The 19,042-nt window shown below is 44.2% G+C and overlaps 2 protein-coding genes across 3 annotated transcripts in view; both read right to left on the bottom strand.

Moving 5' to 3' along the window:
- LOC125437505 (prosaposin-like) overlaps positions 1-5,908 on the bottom strand; it is a 63,278-nt gene extending 57,370 nt beyond the window's left edge. Inside the window, exon 1 of the mRNA XM_048505080.1 lies at positions 5,799-5,908. Coding sequence (XP_048361037.1) covers positions 5,799-5,859 — 61 coding nt within the window. The 5' untranslated portion in view covers positions 5,860-5,908. The remainder of the gene's footprint in view (positions 1-5,798) is intronic.
- A 1,358-nt stretch (positions 5,909-7,266) lies between these two features.
- The window catches only part of LOC125437695 (prosaposin), a 32,405-nt gene continuing 20,629 nt past the window's right edge, over positions 7,267-19,042 (bottom strand). For both annotated transcript variants that reach the window (XM_048505543.1, XM_048505544.1), the window contains 7 exons: positions 18,095-18,208; positions 16,643-16,738; positions 13,645-13,825; positions 13,356-13,519; positions 11,787-11,867; positions 10,365-10,472; positions 7,267-9,343 (listed from right to left, as the gene is read on the bottom strand). In XM_048505543.1, coding sequence (XP_048361500.1) covers positions 9,308-9,343; positions 10,365-10,472; positions 11,787-11,867; positions 13,356-13,519; positions 13,645-13,825; positions 16,643-16,738; positions 18,095-18,208 — 780 coding nt within the window. In that variant the 3' untranslated portion in view covers positions 7,267-9,307. The remainder of the gene's footprint in view (positions 9,344-10,364; positions 10,473-11,786; positions 11,868-13,355; positions 13,520-13,644; positions 13,826-16,642; positions 16,739-18,094; positions 18,209-19,042) is intronic.

Raw genomic sequence — 19,042 nt, 5'->3', positions numbered from 1 at the left:
TAATTTGCTTCCAGCCCCCAGAATTTAGCAACAGATTATTTCTATTCCTTTCTGCAGCAGAATAAAATCTTTCTTTTCCTTATTTACTACCTATAATTTCTCCTCTGGAGTCTTATTGGCATCTTTGGGGTTCAAGTTGTTTCAGCTCCTGGCTTAATTGCCAAGAACGAGGCATTCCTGTTCTGTGCCCAAAATAGTATCATGGTTGCTAAATGTTATTTATAGTGTTTCCTACAGTACAGCATGCCTAACATGTTCTACTAATGCAGTTGGACCTCCCCACCCACCCCCCACAAAACAAACATTCCAACTATTCTTTCCGCCATGAAACCTTCATTGCCAATACCAAGAGTCCAAACCTGAGACCTCAACTGCAAATCCTATGATGGGTTGCATTGTACCAGTCATGGCCAAGAGTCCAGAAATAAGAAAAGTCTCAACAAGGTGTGTAGAGGGGGTTAGGGTGGTTATACTTACCTAGGAGGCGGTTAGGGTGCCAGACTACTGGGAGTAGAAGAGCTAGATTTGAATCCCTCACTCAGCCATGAATCTGACCAGGTGACTTTGAGCCAGCCACTTCCAGCCCACCTCATAGCTTGTGAAGATGGGGATGGAAGCACCACATAGCACTTTCCTCAGGACCTTGAAAGTGTGGAATGAAAATGTAATGCAAGCTGCTCACGTTCAGGGCAGGAAAGGGGCTTGGGAGCAGACTGAGGTGTGGAACTGCTTTATCAGCTGAACTAGTCATTGGCGATTCACCAATAAATTATCCCAACAGCAAAGTGTGTCCTCCTTGAGAAGGGTGGCTTTAACTTTAAGATAAACCAGGGGTAGGGAACCTGCGGCTCGAGAGCCGCATGCGGCTCTTCTGCCCTTGCACTGTGGCTCCACGAGCTGAACCACCGGCCCCATCCTTGCCCGCCCTGCAGGCAGCAGGGCGGGCACACCAACTGCCCACAGTTGGCTGGGCCGTGCCGCGGGCTTCCCCTCTCGCCCGCCCCATTGGAGCGGGGTGGGCGCTTTCCCGGCGGCCAGTGAGGCCAAGCCGCCAGCTTCATCCTTACCCATACCCTGCAGGCAGCAGGGCGGGCGCATCCATGCGCTTCTCAGAATGAGCGGAGTAAAAGGTAAAAAAAACACCCTATATATATAGTGTTATCTTTATTTTAAATGTCAAAAATTATTTGCGGCTCCAAGTGTTTTCTTTTCCTGTGGAAAACAGGTCCAAATGGCTCTTTGAGTGTTAAAGGTTCCCTACCCCTGAGATAAACGGAGAGAAAAAAAACCTCAAGGCTTTCCTGCACGGCCAGGGCTGCTGTCTGGGAACGGCAATGCCAGATCTCCTTAAAAAGTTTTATGGTTTTTAGAGCATTCTTGATTACCAAAGTCCCAGTCACATCTTTTGATCTCACTAGGCTTAGTATGTGTTGACTAAACACTGCTGATTTCCCGGGGGCAAGGATGAGCCTTATTCAGCTTGCGAAGTACTGCATCTGGTGATGTTGCAATGATGTAGGAGGTGGGGTGTGTCCCTTTAAAGTTCAGAGTTGCCCAGGAATGACAAGTGTGACAAGAATTATTCTTTCCATAGACCTTCAAGGCAAATCAGGCATGATGAACCGGCCCTGCCGAATACTCTCTGCCTACACTTTGGAGAAAAGGGAGGCAATCGCGGCGAAGCATGGGAAAAATGCAACTTTTCCCATACAAAGAATATCTTTATTTAACAATCCGATGACCCAGTGATATTTGAACGAATCAGTGTTGCAAATATCACAGTATTACAAATATGTCCATCCTCACAGAGAAACCACTGCTGCCAGCAAATTAGCCATAGCCTAAGTAACAGCTCCGAAGCACAGAGTGGTAAACTGCAGAACTGCACCCTAAGCGCTGTTCACAACCTGAGTTCAAGCCCAACAGAAGTTGGTTTAGGTAGCCGTCTCAAGGTTCTCAGACCTTCCAAGGTGGGCAGAATGGGCATCCAGCTTGCTGGGGGTAAAGGGCAGATGACTTGGGAAGGCAGTAGCAAACCATCCCATAAACCAGTGATGGCGAACCTATGGCACGGGTGCCAGAGGTGGCACTCGGAGCCCTCTCTGTGGGCACACGCACACAGAGTTTGTCACGTGGGGGTGGAAAATCACCCCCCACAGCACACATCCTAGGGGCTGGCCTGGGGACCGCACTGGAGTACGACATGCGCACTTTCTGCGGTGAGCAGGGGAGGGACTTGGGTGGAGGGCCGGGTGCCTGTGCCCGGGGTGGCGGCCGCCGGAGGGGGGGGGGGGGGGCTCAGAAGGGAGAGAGAAGGGACAGAGATGCTAGAGAGGCCTGTGCGGGACTTGCTGGAGGCTAGAGCAGGCTGGCCCCTGCTCGAGAAGGTGGGGTGGAGGAAGAGGGAGTCAACCAGTTTTTTCTAAACTAAAACCTCAGCATTCAGGTAAAATTTCTGGGTTGGCACTTTGCGATAAGTAAGTGGGATTTGGGTTGCAATTTGGGCACTCGGTCTCAAAAAGGTTTGCCATCACTGCCATAAACAGTCTGCCTAGTAAACACCATGATGTGCTTAAGTTGTCAAACTAAGATCTGGGGAACCCAGGTTGAATCCTGGAAACATGGTGGGTGACCTTGGGCCAGTTACACACTCTCAGTCTCAACCCTGGCAAGTATTTGAATGGGAGACCTCCAAAGAATACCAAGAGCATCTCTTGCCTTGGGAACCCTGTGGGGCGGCCATAAGTCACCTGTGACTTGGTAGCAAAAATTTAAAAAGTAGTATCAGAACCAATGAGCAAAAAAGGCAGAGAAACAGGGAAACCCTGGAAATTATCACCAGCTGCACCCGCAGGCCTCTCAAAGGAGCAATCAACACAAAGAAAACAAGGGGGAAAGTTTCAATTGCCCCAGACCCATATGCACACTTCCAGCCAAGTAGGGTTCTCCTCAGAAACTACCCACCTAAACAGCAGAGGAGGAAGCATTTAGCCTAGCCAAAAGAAAATCCCTCCAAACAGAAAGAATAAGGATTACGAAGTCACGGGGACTATGATCTAGAACAGCACTTCTTAAATGGGATTCCAAGAAGCTCCCTCCAGGGTACTCCAGACCGTCTGCAAATCCTTTGCAGGGACAGGTGAACCCGCTTCTCAGAAGAGGGCAGAGACTGTGCGACAGCAAAGTGGCAAGGCTGATGGGAATTGTTGTCCACGAGCATCTGGAGAGCCATAGTTTGCAGACCCCTGGATGGAAAGGAGACCAAAAATCCTGCCACCTGTTTTAAAAGGCAGGAGCTTACTGAGTTGCTGTCACCAGCAGTCACCTTAGCCTCCAAGGTCACCTTAGAGCATCAGCCTGAAAAAGTGTCGGTAGGTCCCTGTGAAGACAGCACTGAGCCCTATGAATGCCAAAAGCTGAATGGCATCAGGGAGACACAGCCCTGGTGTAGTTATTTCCAGCATAAGATTGAACAGGCTTTCACTCAATTTGCCAACGCAAAGGATTTCAGACAGACACACCTTGCTCTGTGTCCATGGGCAGTATCAAGCCAATGGCAGTTTTCAGTGGAGTACCAGAAGTGCAGGTTGTGTAAGATGCTATCTTTTTCATTTCTATGAGCCCCTGCAAGGCTTAGATCCTAAGCAGCCCATGAAAACTTGCACTCGAAGAAGGCAACACCTTCTCCCTGCATGCTCCTTTATCCTCTCGCCCCTCCAAACTGCTGCTTCAGGTTGGTGGATTGGAGAAACAGCAGGGGGGCAAACTGGCTGTCTGCAGCAGGAGGGGAGAGCTAGCAAAAAACCCCGACCTCCCCCCTTCCTTGTAGGTAGGAAAGCTGCTTGAGATGTGTACCAATGACCAGGTCGAAGAGCAAAATCGTCATCCCAAACCTTCCCGGGCCTGTCGAGCTGCTCCCCATCTCAATGGTTTCAAATAAGTTCCATAAGGCCTTTTCAACGAAAGCGGCAAGTGTCACAGTTACGGCCCTACAGAATTTGATCAGACTACAGTTTTAAAATTTGCTTTTGAAGTCCAGCTGATAAATCTCCTAATGCATGGAGGGATGTCCTCCATTAAGTCTGCCATTATATACTTTGAAAAAAGGGCTCTTCAGAATGGGGTGTGTACCAGTCACAATGGTGACCCTTAGATGGATAAAAAGTTGGGTGCTAGAGCAGCAGTTCTCAAAGTGGGTAAGCCTCAATTGGGGGAAAAGCCCTTTATTTCCCTACACCCAATCATCCTTTAGAAGGCAGTTCTACATGAAGTCGTTGCCATTCTCTGCAGTTCTACACGAAGTTTCTCCTCTTTGTGGGGTTAAATTGACAAAGGCATTAGAACATGTCTGTAATAGTACTTTCCTACCTGCTTGATAACTTCTTGGTGGGGAAGCATCGAGGGAGTTGCTACAATTAATGTTCTGTTTTAATGCAGCTATGTTTAAATACGCTGACCTTATTGGATGAGAAGCAACCATGGAAGGTGAATACGTGACCTACCCTGGGCCTCCACCTTCCTCACACCATTCAATAACCTTAAAACAACCCTGCTTAAAATATGGATATTTACTGCAGCAAAAAAGACAAGTTTCTTAAACTCCAGACAACAGAATCTGGAGAGCTACAAGCAATATGGACACAGAAAGGTGGACAGCATTTGTTTGATGCACAACACAGATGAGGCTGGCCTCAGCACTTTTCGCAGGAAATTGCTTTTGGAGCTGTCCTGGTTCCACAGAGGGCCAGTTGTGCAGTCAAAAACTAGTATGAATTCTTGCAAAGATAAAATGCAAAGAGAAACCTGTTCCACGGGTACTCTGTGCTGCCTCTGTGACGAAGTGAACCCCCACCCCCGCCGCCCAGCTAAGATGAGGCTGGAGTTCATTCCCATACACCAACATGCCTTTTGAGGAGACGAGGCCCAAGTCTAAGCATTTGCTCATCAAAATGAGATTAGCTTTCCTCTTGACACAAGTTTGTTTCTGAAAACCTGCCCAATGCTGGGCTATGCATTACCTTATCACCCAAAGTCAGCTGTGTGCAAGTTTTGCCTTGAAGTCAAGATGCCTTGTAACTCTGAAAACTGGTTTAACGAGGCTACATAAGCAAGCAGAGGAGTCTGCACATTTAATATCTACCCTCAAATCAAGTAGTTTGCTCTTCTGCAATAAAAGCAGCCGCCCACCCCCCTTTCTCCGATTGTCAAGAGGAAGGAAATGGGAGTGCAGATTCGATGCTATTTTATGCTGGAACAACAAGCACAAGGACTCAGACGTGATTGACAATAAGGGCCTTAACCGGGTTTTCGCTGGTGCAGGAAGGGGATAGAAATCATATCCAAATTGGGCACCTGATTCAGAGTGTAGTGAGCATCATCTCTGAACAGACAAGTACTGACCTCCTTCTTCTTCTCATACCACACTAAAGCATCAACCTGAAAGTTTGATGCCTGGTCTTAACAGGCGATGGACTATACTGGAGCATATTTGTCAATTCCAGAAGTAGAACTAAGGTACAAGGACACTTTGCTTGTCTATGCAGTTTGTTATAAATGCTCACCTGTACCTTTCCTTCCACAAAGAATACCCATGTCTACCAAGACACAGCACCTTCTTTTCTACTCTGCGCTACGGTTACCCTGTGGGTCAAATATCCCATTTCTATCATAGGAGAGAAAACCAGAAGACAACTTGCTTTTTCTGCTAATTCATCTCCCTTTACAGGATGACAACGCATGTTGCCTTTGCACAGAAGCATTCTACATCCCCCTCCCCAAGGCAGAATTTCTGCCCTTACCTTGGTAAGAAGTCAAGCAGAGCACCAGCAGCAGCACACAGCCTTTCCACAAACCTTCCATGCTCAGTGTGTGAATGGGAGCTTCAGCTGTGAGGACAGGTAAACTGGTGCTTCCTGCACACACTGGAGCAGTCCTGCGACAGGCAGCAAGATGGGGAGAGACTGCCACCCACACCCCAGCCGTTTCACAAGTACCATGTACCACACCCATCCCCAGGCCAATGTAATTAAAAGCACATGATGCATAGCAGCAGAGGCACTCTGAATGAGAACCTGGACTTTCCACATAATAGCCAGACTCTGCCAGCACATCAGGTGCAGATTTATTGGTCTCTTCTTCAAGGAGCTACCTGCACTCCTGTTGGCCTTTTCAAGTAATTGGGTTGAAATTCAGATCTTTCTCCCAGTGACAAGAAAAACAGCAAGTGTTCTTTTCCACATTTCCACCATAACACAGTCGCCACTCAAGTGGCTGTTTTGGGGAAAGGAAGATGGTAAGAACACATGAGCTACATACAGCACTATTTTAGGCTGGCAGGTTTCACAATCTTCTTCATCTGATGTAGATTTAAAAATTATCACCTTATTTTGAAACAGATGTGTTTGTTGAAAGCATGAATGGAGGACACAGAAATGGGAAAAACAGTGGTCAATGGAAGGTACTTGAAGATGCAGACTTCAGCCAGGACCCTTATAGTCACCAAGATGACCTCTGGGGTCACAAATCCCACAATGACCAGCAGCCATGCTTGCTGGAAGAAGGGAGTCAATTTGGCCCCCCTTATTGGCCAAGTACTGTTTGTGGAGGAGGGCACAATTTTTACCCCTTCCCCTTTTCTGCATTCTTCCCCATGTTTGATCCCTGGGGTTATCAAGCCTGTCTGGACACTTTTCCAAAGATTGAAAGGAAAATCCATACTCCTGCTGGCAGATTAGCGAAAGTTATAAAGAAAGAGGGGACACCAGAATGAAGGTACAATCTTGGTTGTTGTCCTTGACTGCTTTCCCATGTTTGGTTTGTAGCAGGGACAGAAATGTTGGAGCAGAGAAGTAGAAGTGAGTATTATTACATACTCCTGGTAGTTTACACGGGCACCTCCAAGTATTCAACAGCTTTAATTATGACACGCCTGGAGTATTATTGCCCATCTCAGCTCTCCCTGTAAATGGCACAGGATATTCCTGTTTGCCCGTGTGCCAGGGATTATGAATATTTAAAGCCACCAGACTCACTGGTTTAATTCACACTTTGTTCATGCCCCTCTCAACAGAGGATCAAGATTTAAAATGTAACCAGAACAGTACGTGCTCTGCTCAGAACTACAGGCAAACCTTCATTTAAGAAATTGCTCGAGCTCTCTGTTTTATTTAGGCTACACTAAAAGCTTCCGGCAGGGGAAGACTGTGGTCGAGTTATCAGCACCAAGAAGAGAGTGCCTGAAGTACATGTCAAGATCCACAAAGTAGACAGATTTAGTTACATATTTATTGTTAAATTACAGAAGCTTTAGTGCAAAAAACAGTGGTTTGTTAAAGCAACTGCTTGTTTTACCCGATCCACATCTAGAATACGAAAAAAATGGTAGTACATAAGCAGAAATGAAGACAGACCCCACCCCCAGATCTGACAATCCTCGTCCCATTATGCCAAGTATTTCCCACAAAGAAAGTGCACACGCACGAATAGAAATTCTAGCCAAGAAAAAGTGGCATATAGTCAGACCGCGGTACACAGTCCAGAGTTAAATGTTCAACAGCCTCTGGAGCAAAAAGGCCATCGTTGCGAAGAAGAAAATATTTCCTCCTAAGCAACACAGGATGCCATCGCTGTCAAGGAGGACATCTGTAATAACGTGACAGGGAAACACAGCAACTGCTTGCTTTGAGTAGCAAGAACTTTGAACCAAACAGCAGTAATTTTAACAAAAACAAACCAAGTCAATGCCCTCACCAAATGCTTGTAAGAAGAATTAAAAATAAAAAGCCATGTGGCAATCACCCTGCTAGAATTAACTTTGAAGCAATTATTAGTTTATTGCCAACAGAATGAGTGCCCTCATGATTCCACAAGCCAAAGTTCTCTGAGTTCTCATGTGCTAGAATATTCAACTTCCTTTGTACGGTTTCTTTCAAGGTGTTCCAAATCTGCATAACTAAAATGAACTGCTTTGAACAGCTAAGAACTTAAGAGGTTCAGGGACAGTGTGTGGTTTCTTAGAAAATGCCCTTAGCCACAATGATGCTATAGAACCTTTAGCAGTGTGGACTTGCATGGAGTGCAACACAAGCTAATGCTGGGGACTGAAATGGCATTTGCTCCTTGCACTGACTTCAGTAGTACCACACAGGCCAGCGCAAACATGCCCCCCCAAAAAAAGGTCAAGCAGGGTCAAATTGTGTGCTGCTAGCATGGCACTTAACATTTCAAGGTATTTCCAGCACAACGCCAAAAATGGCTACTAGTGCAAGAGAGCGTAGAGTACAAACACGTACAGCTAGAAAAGGATGGATACCAATATGAAGTTTCAGAGGGAGAATCTTGTAGCTATTCTGGAATCTCAGATGAGAAAAAGGGTAACTTAGCAACCACACACCTCATGATTGAAAACTTTCCTAACTTCTTGGTCAATATACATGTTAGTGAGTGACCTAGACAAATGCTCCGCAGTAGTCAGTTACAACACACCTGGCACATAGTTTGAGTTTTTAGTTTAAATACATCCACCTTTGTTTTCAAGCTGTTTAATGTTTTGGAATGAATGAGGGACCCAGTTCTGAACTCTAAACGAAGTGTAAGGCCTGCTGCTGTGTGGCTCTCAAAGGAATGAGTACTGTCTGCTGCATCAGCTTTCCTTGGATACTTGGGTTCGCTACCTTGGATCTCAGCTACCCAGTCCAATATGCTTCAGCTCAAGTCACACACCAACAAAATCACAGTTAAGTTGGAGACTCAGCCTTAGCTATACTATAGTCATAGTCATGTAACTTTTACGGAACACCTGTCTTCCATGGGCAACTTCCAGGGCTGATGCAGGTTCATCCCAGCGAGGAGGATTGAATTTAAGAGGTGTTTCTGGACCCGGTAACTGGGTAAAATGAGAGCTGAAATGATGCCCACTTGTAATGACTGGCACTCTCACTCTAGCTACCCATCCATCAGACAGAGTGCCCTTAAAAGTCACTTATTTTTAAGGTCAGACACAAGGCTGTGGTGCCTTTAGTTCACTTCTACTTTTAAAGGCACACTGCTAATTGAACAACTTTGCTAAATTACTGCATTTCATGTACCACGAAGGAACTAAAAACTGGAGTCAGAAATAGCTTCAGGTCAACATTGTGGACCATTCCACAATAGTAGCACTGCTACACCAAAGAAAATCACAAAAAGGTACTTCAGATTTGGAGGGGGGAGGAAATAAGGACACCAGGATTTAATTCTGCCAGTCTGACCCTCCCTGTGTTGTTTTCTTCAAGAAAAAAAATTACCCAAGCGATAGGTTTGCTTTTTTCTAGTTCCACACATGACGTTTGCAGTGCTCGACAGCCTAGGAGACAGGAAGAAGAGAAGGTCAGAATTCACCCGATTCCCAATTTAAAATGACATTGTTGTCTCAAGTCATATTATTAAAACTGAAGCCAGAGACACTGGCTCTCCACAAGAGTGTTCATAAACATACATATATAGACCTTTATGGGCATCAAAAATATAATCCATTATAATAATTAGGAGACCCAGTTGATTAACATTAAAAAAGTAAAAGAAAACAGAATCGAAAACAAAAGTATAAAAGTACGTATATATTTTACAAGACCCAAAATTAACACTTATTCCAAACAACTCGAAGGTTTATAGTGCCCTGTAGGAATCTAGCTACCCTCTCGCACAAACCTGTGGAAGGGCTATTTAATAAAAAGGACATCAGCACCTCAACAGAAGAGTTGGCTCTCAATGCAAGAATAGGGGTTAAGAACCTGGCCTGAATCTCAGCATAGAATGAGCAAAAGAATAAAATATGTTGCATTGTTTCAATAATTCTTGAATCACAAGGATAGATAAGGTACTCTCTGGAATCTTCCAAGGAATAGGGCAGAAGGCACAGCATTAAAGCGAGCGACAGCAAAAGCTCTGCACTGCCTCAGATTTTGTAAGAGGAAAATATATTCAACCATATGGTGTGGTGAGCTTGGGACTCCCAGATTCAACAAGGAGCACGCCTTGGAGGCAGCACAAATAAGGTTTTGAGGCTCAGTTTCCAAAAATCTCTGTTTGATGCTTCTGTAAGCATCAGAAGCAGAACAGGAATGAAAGAACTTAACAGATAGGCCTGTAGAGTTTCTCTTCTTCATGGTTATAACTAATCAGCTAGATAAATGTGATTCAGTAAGAATCGGATAAACTAGACTTGAAGGGTCGGAGTTATAGTGTACCCGGAACCAGTACTTAAATGTTCTAAGTCATGCTAAGGAGTACTGGCCAGTTTCAGTACATAGGGCTGCATAAGAGACGCACCTCGGCATTCCCCTGATTTTGATGTTCACAAACGCACAGAAACCCTATGTACTTACATTGCACTTGGCTGCTGTCTCCAAGTTCTTACACCAATAGCCGGGTCCCCAGACACACTTTTCTGATCCCAACAGCGGGTGTGTGGATACTCCACAAGCACCAAGTTTCTGAAAATTGAAAAGGGGAATGGAAAAGCTTACCAGGTGAACTTGGGTCACTCTCACCCTTAGCTTAATCAATACGTCCTCACAGGGCTATTAGAATAAAATCCTCAGGCCCCGGAAGGAAGGGAGAGATAATGTTCTAAATATAAACACAAATATCTTTTCACCAATACAAATTCTATTCAAAGTCTGTTACAGCCAACAAATATGAAGGGGTTTGTAGCAGAAATAACCATATTGATGCCTGTAACAAAGTGGGTTTTACATTAGAAAGGCTTATACGCCAATATATTAGTTTTTGCTACCTGGCCCCATTTTTAACGGACTTTGAACCTGCCATGTGCACAAGAAAAGTTAACAGGTTTCCATTTTCCTTTCTTTCCAACAGCTCAAAACATTAGCACAAGAATCTATTCCCCCATGGCTTTAGAGATACAGGAACCTCAAACAGCTCTTTGAAAGAAAAAAAAATCAAATCTTTTAATGTTAAGGTATGTTGAAAGGGTACATGAGATGCTACCATAAACAGAAAGGTGAAGGGAATGACCAAAAATGGTTTTTACGGTAATAAAGAGCTTCTCACGTATGCTTTACAGAATGGAAGCTGATAAAGATGAGGATTGCCAGAGCACTGAATCAATGGTGCAGAATGAGTTGGGATGCTTACAGGAAACCTCATGCACGCTACCTTTCTACTAAAAGAACTCCCAACCACCTGTGTTAAGAGCTGCAGACGCTTTTCGAATTATCAAACAGGTAAATAAATTACTTTCAGTTAAGCAAATGAGCTCTTGTATCGCCTCTTTGATCTTCATGTTCTAAACTTCAGACATACTTTGGCACTTTAATTAGAAAAGGCAGCACACACTTGTGTTAGCATGTCAATCCAGCTTGGAAGAAGCCTTAAAACTATCCAACAAAAGCTTTGTGACACAAAACAGTAAGTCTTGCGTATTCAGGAAGTAACTTCATGCAGAACAGTTAAAAATGAAGAGCTATTGAATGTATAGTCAAAGGTTTTCACTACCGGAATCACTAGGATGTTGTGGGTTTTCCGAGTTGTATGGCCGTATTCCAGTAGTATTTTCTCCTGATGTTTTGCCTGCATCTGAAGATGCCAGCCACAGATGCAGGCGAAACATCAGGAGAAAATACTACTGGAACACGGCCATACAAGCCGGAAAACCCACAACAACCAAACTGCTATTGAATTAGAAATGCTGGAATTGTATGTACTAAACTGCAGTGCTAATATTAAGGTAACAGCCGCCATTTTTGAGTGAACTCCATGAAGGTCATTTTAGCTGTGATACTTACAGAACACACAAAACCAGGATCCATCATTTCTGCCAAAAGTTGCACTGCCATTGGTTCATACTGCTCCACAAACTGATCACACTGTTTAAAGGAAGGGGAGAAAAGACTGAAACAGGATCCGCTGCTATGGGACACAGACAAAAGAACAAACCAGAGCCAGCTGTCGCTTAAGGTGAACCTGCTGAAGCGAACCATATTTAAGTCCCACTGATTTCAGCAAAGGATGTAATACGTTAAGCTCTTCACAATAATGACACTTAAAAATTAGTTTTGGCAGGATTGTGAAAACTCTATCCTGCAGCAAAACATACATTTGGTTTGTCTGTCGAGAAGTTATTTTAACACGTCTCTATTTCCAAATCACTGCGAGCATGATACACAACTGGACCACTGCGTATGTTACGCTTCAGCCATGACCTACATCACATCTATTTGACCTTCAAACAGCATTTCCTCCTAGAGAAAAACGCTCTCCACAAATAAATTTGAAATGCTTCTGGTCCCCGAATCAGAAGGTCCTTCCCACCCCAAGTCCAGCATGCAAACTGCTGTAGCCACAGAACACAGCAGAGATCTGTATTCCAAATGAGATGATAAACTGCTCAGAGTTTAGAACTGCAGCCATTCTGCTAAGACAACCAGCATTTCCCTAGATTTCATGTAGTGCTAAAGGGTACAAACGAGTTGCGACAATGAGAGCTGCAAATGTAGCTTTCTAGGCAAATGTTCTTTTGCCTAAGTGCACAAGTCATATTGCTAATCAAATAAACCACTAAGGCAGTGGTTCTCAACTAAGTGGTTCTCAGCTAAGGCAGTGGTTCTCAGTGGTGACCCTTTCACAGGGGTCACCTAAGACTCTCTGCATCAGTGTTCTCCATCTGTAAAATGGATAAATGTTAGGGTTGGGGGTCACCACAACATGCGGAACTGTATTAAAGGGTCGCGGCATTAGGAGGCTTGAGAACCACTGCACTAAGGCATTCTGAAAAGCTGCCTGGCTTGTTCCCTTGCTGGTCTTCAGTTACTGCCTCATTCCTTCTACTGCCAGATTCTTCAAAGTCAGCAGGTTGATTTTGGTCCTACAGCACTCAAGGCAGGGTTGCCAATATAAATTCTGCCAAAGATAAAAAAATTCTGTACTCCATCAAGCCATATTTAATCTAAGACCTGAGTTACAAATGTGTTTTGATAGAAGAGACCCCATACCTACTAATGTCTGTTAAAATAAAATTTTGCCTTAGTTCAGCTATTACTACCTATCAGGATGTCAATTCTCACTGAGATACTGTTATGAAGGATCCCTGCTGACTCATCTTTCCACCCACTTCCATGATCTCTTCTATTTATACTTCTCTTATTCTACCATTAGAATCTGGCCCTAATTAAAAATTAGTTGCTCAGAGATATAGGAATTCTGGCTAGAGTTGGATCCCACAATCCAACTCTAGCTCATGTTCTAGACTTCACCAATAAACATTGGGCCAGGGTTATAGTACATCTAGCAGCAAGGTTTTGCCCAGAGTGGACGTAACCCATGTCCATTTGAATGCTGTCAATTAACTATTTTACCTGATCACGGTAAGATGCTGGCAGCAGGTTGCAGACTCTTTCCAGAGCTGCCTCAATTTCAGCAGTCGTGGCATTCTTTTGCAGTTGTTTATCCACATAGGCTATAACCACTTTACACACGTCACAAACGTCACCATTCTGTGATTGCACTGGAACAATTATCTCTGAGAATTCAGAAAGTCAAATTATGATCACGATTTCAAGAGGTAAAATACAATCTTGCTCCTCATCCCACCCCCCCCCTCCGCCCCGCAGTCAAAACACTGTATGGTGTCCTTTAAAGTCTTACCAGCAGGAACAGCTTTGTCTGTACAGCATTTCAGCATAACGCATACCAGTTTGGGATTAGTTGCCTCCAACAGCATATCAATTACAGCCTTGCCGTAGACCTCCACAAAGCTCTGGCACTCTTCTTTTCCTTTTTCAGGCAGCATAGCACAGACTGCATCCATGGCATGCACCATCTCCTCCTGGTCAAGGGAAACAGTAACCAAGTGCATTTTGTTATGCTAAGTTTGAGAAGGGACACCCGTTGATTCGTCCTAGTCAACGTCAAAACAAAGTCAAAGCATTTGCCTGACAAAAACCAATAAGCTACTCTTGTATGTTATGTTGAAGAATCGTCTACATTCTGCTCATCTAACTTAATTCCGCTTTTCTAAGGCCTGCCACACAGCACTCAAAAAGCTGTTCAATGCACATCAAAATACAACAGTAAAAAACCCACAAAGCCTGAAACACTGATGCCATCTGAGAAATCTGAAGACTTTCTTTTTCATGTATAATACAGGGAATAGGACACAAGAGCCCAGACAAATCACTGCAACACCCCCTGCTCTTCAGCCCCTATTAAAGCAAACTAGGCCTATTGGAAAGGGGCACATTTATGGTTTAGGGTATGGGGCTGACAAACACCACTTGGGGGTAGCAAGCAGGGGCAGTGGGAGAGGAAGGTGGGGGGTGGCAAGCAGGGGAAAGGGGAGAGGTGGAAGGGAGAGAAACAGAGAAGGCACAGAAGCGCCGTCTGGAGGAAAGGAGAAAAAGAAAGAAGGGACAGAAGCACTGTCTGGAGGAAGGGAGAGAAACAGAGAGGGCACAGAAGCACTGTCTGGAGGAAGGGAGAGAAAGAAAGAAGGGACAGAAATGCTGACTGGAGGAAGGGAAAGAGAGAAGGGACCCATCTCTTGTTCTCTCCCTTCCTCTAGCCAGCGTTTCTCTCCCTTCATCATGGCAAGGGGACATTCATTCAGACCAGAGATCTTTAAAGTTCCCTGAAGGAATGCCGATTCGGTGTTGCCGAATCAATAAAAGCCGATCTGAATAGCTTCAATTCGGATTGATTGGCTTGCATTCAGCTCAAATGCAAGCCGAATTCGCCAAATCGCGCTGCAGTTTGGCTCTTTTTGCCGAGCCTAATTCCTATACTAAGTGTTAAAAGAAAACCATTCTTGAAACTTTAACTTGCTACCTTCGGTCACGTCTAAATTCATGAATACCTGAAATGACTTACTAATTGACCATGACTAATTTTGTATCTTGGCCAGCTTGCCCTTTCAAATTCTTAACCATTGTTAAGATATTCATGTTCATGTTGAACGTAAGGTACACATGTTCAAATATGGTGACAAATTTTTTACAAATGAAGAAATCTGGGGCATCTGTAAAAGCAACTTTTCGAGTGGTGCTTATACTGGAAAACAGATGTTCTACTTTGAAAATATGGACCATGTGTGTTATTAAAGGGGTCAACACAATGTTCAGTGTAAATTCTCAACCAAAAGAATGTATTACACGAGTAAATAGTACAAATAAGCTTCCCAGAACAAGGAATTCTGTGGCACTTTACACATCAGCATATTTTAGCGGCAGAAGTTTAGAATCCACGTTTGGGGAGCGGGAGCATTTAGGGGTGGATCACCTGCTTTCCACACAGGATGTTCCTAAGCTCTCACACCAGAACCTTCAGGTAGCAGGGAAGGGAATAATCTGTGGCTAAGACATTTCTTGGTTTGTGATCATGCCATGTATATAGCCGGGAAATATTGGGGGGGGGGGGGGAGGGTGCATTCTAGATTTGCCCCCCTCCCCAAATGCAAGATGTCTCTGCACAAAAATAAGGCTAGCCAATTCTCCTAGCTAAAGGTGCCAAAAAGGAAGTTTAGAGATCCCAAATAGAATAGCCTTGGAGAGGAACAAGTAGTATCACAACTATATAGCCTTGTATAGGTTAGCAGATATCAAGGCCATTATCAATAGATATGATTGATTAAGGCACAGGAGCAGAAGCACCTGAGAACTGCAAGAATATCCATCTTCACAGAAGTAAAAGCAGGATTCACAGATGGCTGTTCTGGTTGATGGCAAAAATATTCATACGTATGAGAAACTTGTGATCACTACTTTTAAATAGACTTGGGGGGAGAGAGAGAACTTTGTTTTTATATATGACAGCATTATGTGGAAAAAATGGAAAAATTCATCGATAACTACTACAGAAGAACGGTTTTGGCGGAGATGGCCAAGCTTACTTCTTTGATCAGAAGAAGAGTTTGTATATATACCCCCCCTTCTCTCCTGTAAGGAGACTCAAGATGGCTTACAAGCTCCTTTCCCTCCCCCTCCCCCCCACAACTAACACCCTGTAAGGTGGATGGGCTGCGAGAGTTCCGTAGAGCTGCGACTAGCCCAAGTCACCCAGCTGACATATGTTGGACTGCACAGGCTAATCTAGTTCTCCAGATAAGCCTCCACAGCTCAAGCGGCAGAGCGGGGAATTAAACCAGGTTCTCCAGATTAGAGTGCACCTGCTCTTAACCCCTATGCCACTGCTGCTTATTTAAATTAACTGATAATTGGAAACCTCTGACAGAAAAATGGAACTGGTGATTTGTGCAGCTGACGACCAAAACAAGGGAACAGATGTAGAGAGAAGTATGAGTTTTATTAATAAAAATTAAGAATTAATGTTATAGTTGTAACTAGAGAGCAAGTGGTAAAACATTTAATTGTGTTTCTATTTGGTGCAGAAGAAGCCAGGAGTCCTCCTTTCTCCTTCCCTTCTGCAGTGTGGTCTTTAGTTTTGTTACTGCCTGTTGCTTTTCGTTTGTCTTTAAGCAGTCTTAACTATGAAAAATTATTTCTGCCAGAATGGTAACCGTCAAGAAGACAGACTCCCTTTATACTGTCAACAGCTTTTGTGGAACATCTGCCATACACTCCCTATACAGCAAGGTGTAGTCAGTGTATTTAGCCTCTAGCCAAAAGACAGTTTGATGTTTTACACATACCTCAGACCTATTGCTTTCTAGAAGGCTGGTCACCTCTTCCACCATAATCTCACAAGCATCGCAGAGAGTGAGAGATTCTGCTTGACTCACGCTGTTCTGCATATTAAAGTTACAAAGAAAGAATTAGCATCTAACCAAGAACTCACAAGCTTTTATGACAACTGAAATTTAAACAGTTTAAATCAGACTTTAATACTTCACAAGTACAGAAATAAATTGGTTTGTAATTTATTCCTCTTTTACCATAAATACTTCAGCCCTTAAATAGCATGTTCCCATTTAGAAACAGACCAAGCTGATGCTAGAAGGAGATGGCTGCTATTCAATGAAGGGGGGGAGTGTCCCCCAGGATTCTGTTGTCTGCTACTACAGAATAGCAACATCCAATATTCTGGGGGTTCAGAGACACCACCATGCAGATACCCAGCTCTACCCATTCAATTTACTCCTAAAGAGGCTGTACATTTGTTTAAGTAATGCCTGAATCAATCACAGGCTGGATCAGGGTGGGTTTCAACTGACCAAATAAGTGAGATTCACAGTCCCAGTCAAGGGGGGGGGGGGGGGGGGGGGGAGATCTGCTGGAAAGAGAAACGTGTGCGACCGTGCCAAATTTCTTCAGTGGAGGGGCAAATCTGCTTGCATGCAGCCACCGCATCCCTCCCCAGTGGTAGGACACTGTGCTAGCTTCCCTGAGCTCCCGCAGCCACTGCCAGCACAGCAGGGGCAGTTGGGGAAGTGGCCGAGGGAGGAGCTGACACTAAAAGGGGGTGTAAATTCATTGGGGCCAATGGGGGCTTCCCGGTGGTGGGGAAGCTTTTTCCCATTGCAAGCTTTCCCACATTGCCAGGAAGCCTCGTGGAGCAGAGGATCAGCACAGTTGCAGCGCTGTGGTTGGGCACCCGACCCTTTAGATGGGGCTGTCAGCCTCTGCTGGATGAGGTTGTATTCTCCTGTGAAGGAGCTGTTTTGTGTAACACTCTTAGGGTACCCTCTGAAAATTCTTGCAAGCTGTCCCTCCAAATTCCACAGCCCAACTGCCAACAAGTACAAGCTGTCAAGAAGTTTGCTCTAAGGCAAAACGTCAAGCTTCCCAATCTCCTAGTTGGTCCCAAAGAAGGGTTCCAAACCTTAACACAACCACCCTGTAAACAGGCAGAGTATCACAACAGGTGACATGACAAATGATTTCTTAGAATTAATAAGGACACTAGAGACCGTAGCTTTTTAAGATTTATTTCTGGCACAGTATAGTACAAGAGCAAGAGCTAGTCAAATAACAAGAAAATAAAACCTACCTACCCTTTTCTGGGCACTAGCTAAACACTTTTTCAGGCAACAATACATGCAACCTAACGTAGCCGGCTGGTAACTCCACATACAAACAGACAGTACTCATCTTTTAGCAGATCCAAAGCTTTTGTTGATCACATTACTAAAGACACATCTTACCTTAAGAAGTTCTGCCTTTACTTCATGGATGGCTTTAGCTGGCACCAGAGTCTGGAGGGGCACAGACTTCACAGCAGAACACAATCCAGCCATGCTACATAACATCTGTGGTGACTAGGGACACAGACAAAACAGTTTCATGTTATCCCTGGGCTACAGGAAAGGAAGACTGCTCAGAGTTGACCACTTCAGATAAACAATAAATCTTTAGAACTCCACCACCACCAAGGCTGTTCAGACTATGCTACTTGTGACAACTCAAGCACACATGCAACAGGATGCCCAAAGCAACTGAATTGTGCAGTAAAAGAAAAAATACAGCTTGATCTAGAATGTATTTAGGCAAGTGCTTTTAAAAGTTATATACTTCAGAACTATGAACCACAGCAGGAGAGATACTCATAATGGAATACCATGTAAACTTTAGATGACAGTATACAAGACTTAGTTCTCGGATCTCCAACTTTTAACAGTTAACTACATTCACAGAAAATCACATTTGAATAATGGCCGTGTGAAAAGGGGAAAGAGCTGGAAGAGTTGTCCTTAAAGAAAAAGGGTACTTCTCTTTTCTCTCAAACGGGAACATATAGATTAGAAAATCCAACTTGTTCTCTATGATCCGAAGGCAATGCTTACTGGAGCCCCAAGACTTAATTAAATCATACAGCTGGATAATATTGCCATGGATGATCACAACACTGAAGTTATAATATACACTGTACTCTTCAAGAACAGAGTGGAGTTGAAATTCCCCGCCCCTTCCCCTCGAGGGTTTTTTGAGGGAATTGATAGCAGGCGCCATCTTATGTTAATGTTAATTTAATAATGCTGCATTTTAATGGGGAAGGGTTTATTTTTATTAGAGCCGTATTAACTTATATTTATTGAATTTTAACCTGATATTGTGCTCCATTTATATGTTGTTCACCGCCCTGAGCCCTCCGG

The sequence above is a fragment of the Sphaerodactylus townsendi genome, linkage group LG08 (assembly GCF_021028975.2).
Source record: "Sphaerodactylus townsendi isolate TG3544 linkage group LG08, MPM_Stown_v2.3, whole genome shotgun sequence".
Lineage (NCBI taxonomy): Eukaryota > Metazoa > Chordata > Lepidosauria > Squamata > Sphaerodactylidae > Sphaerodactylus > Sphaerodactylus townsendi.
The sequence above is the reverse complement of the archived record's forward strand: the minus strand, read 5'-3'. Positions and strand labels throughout refer to the sequence as shown.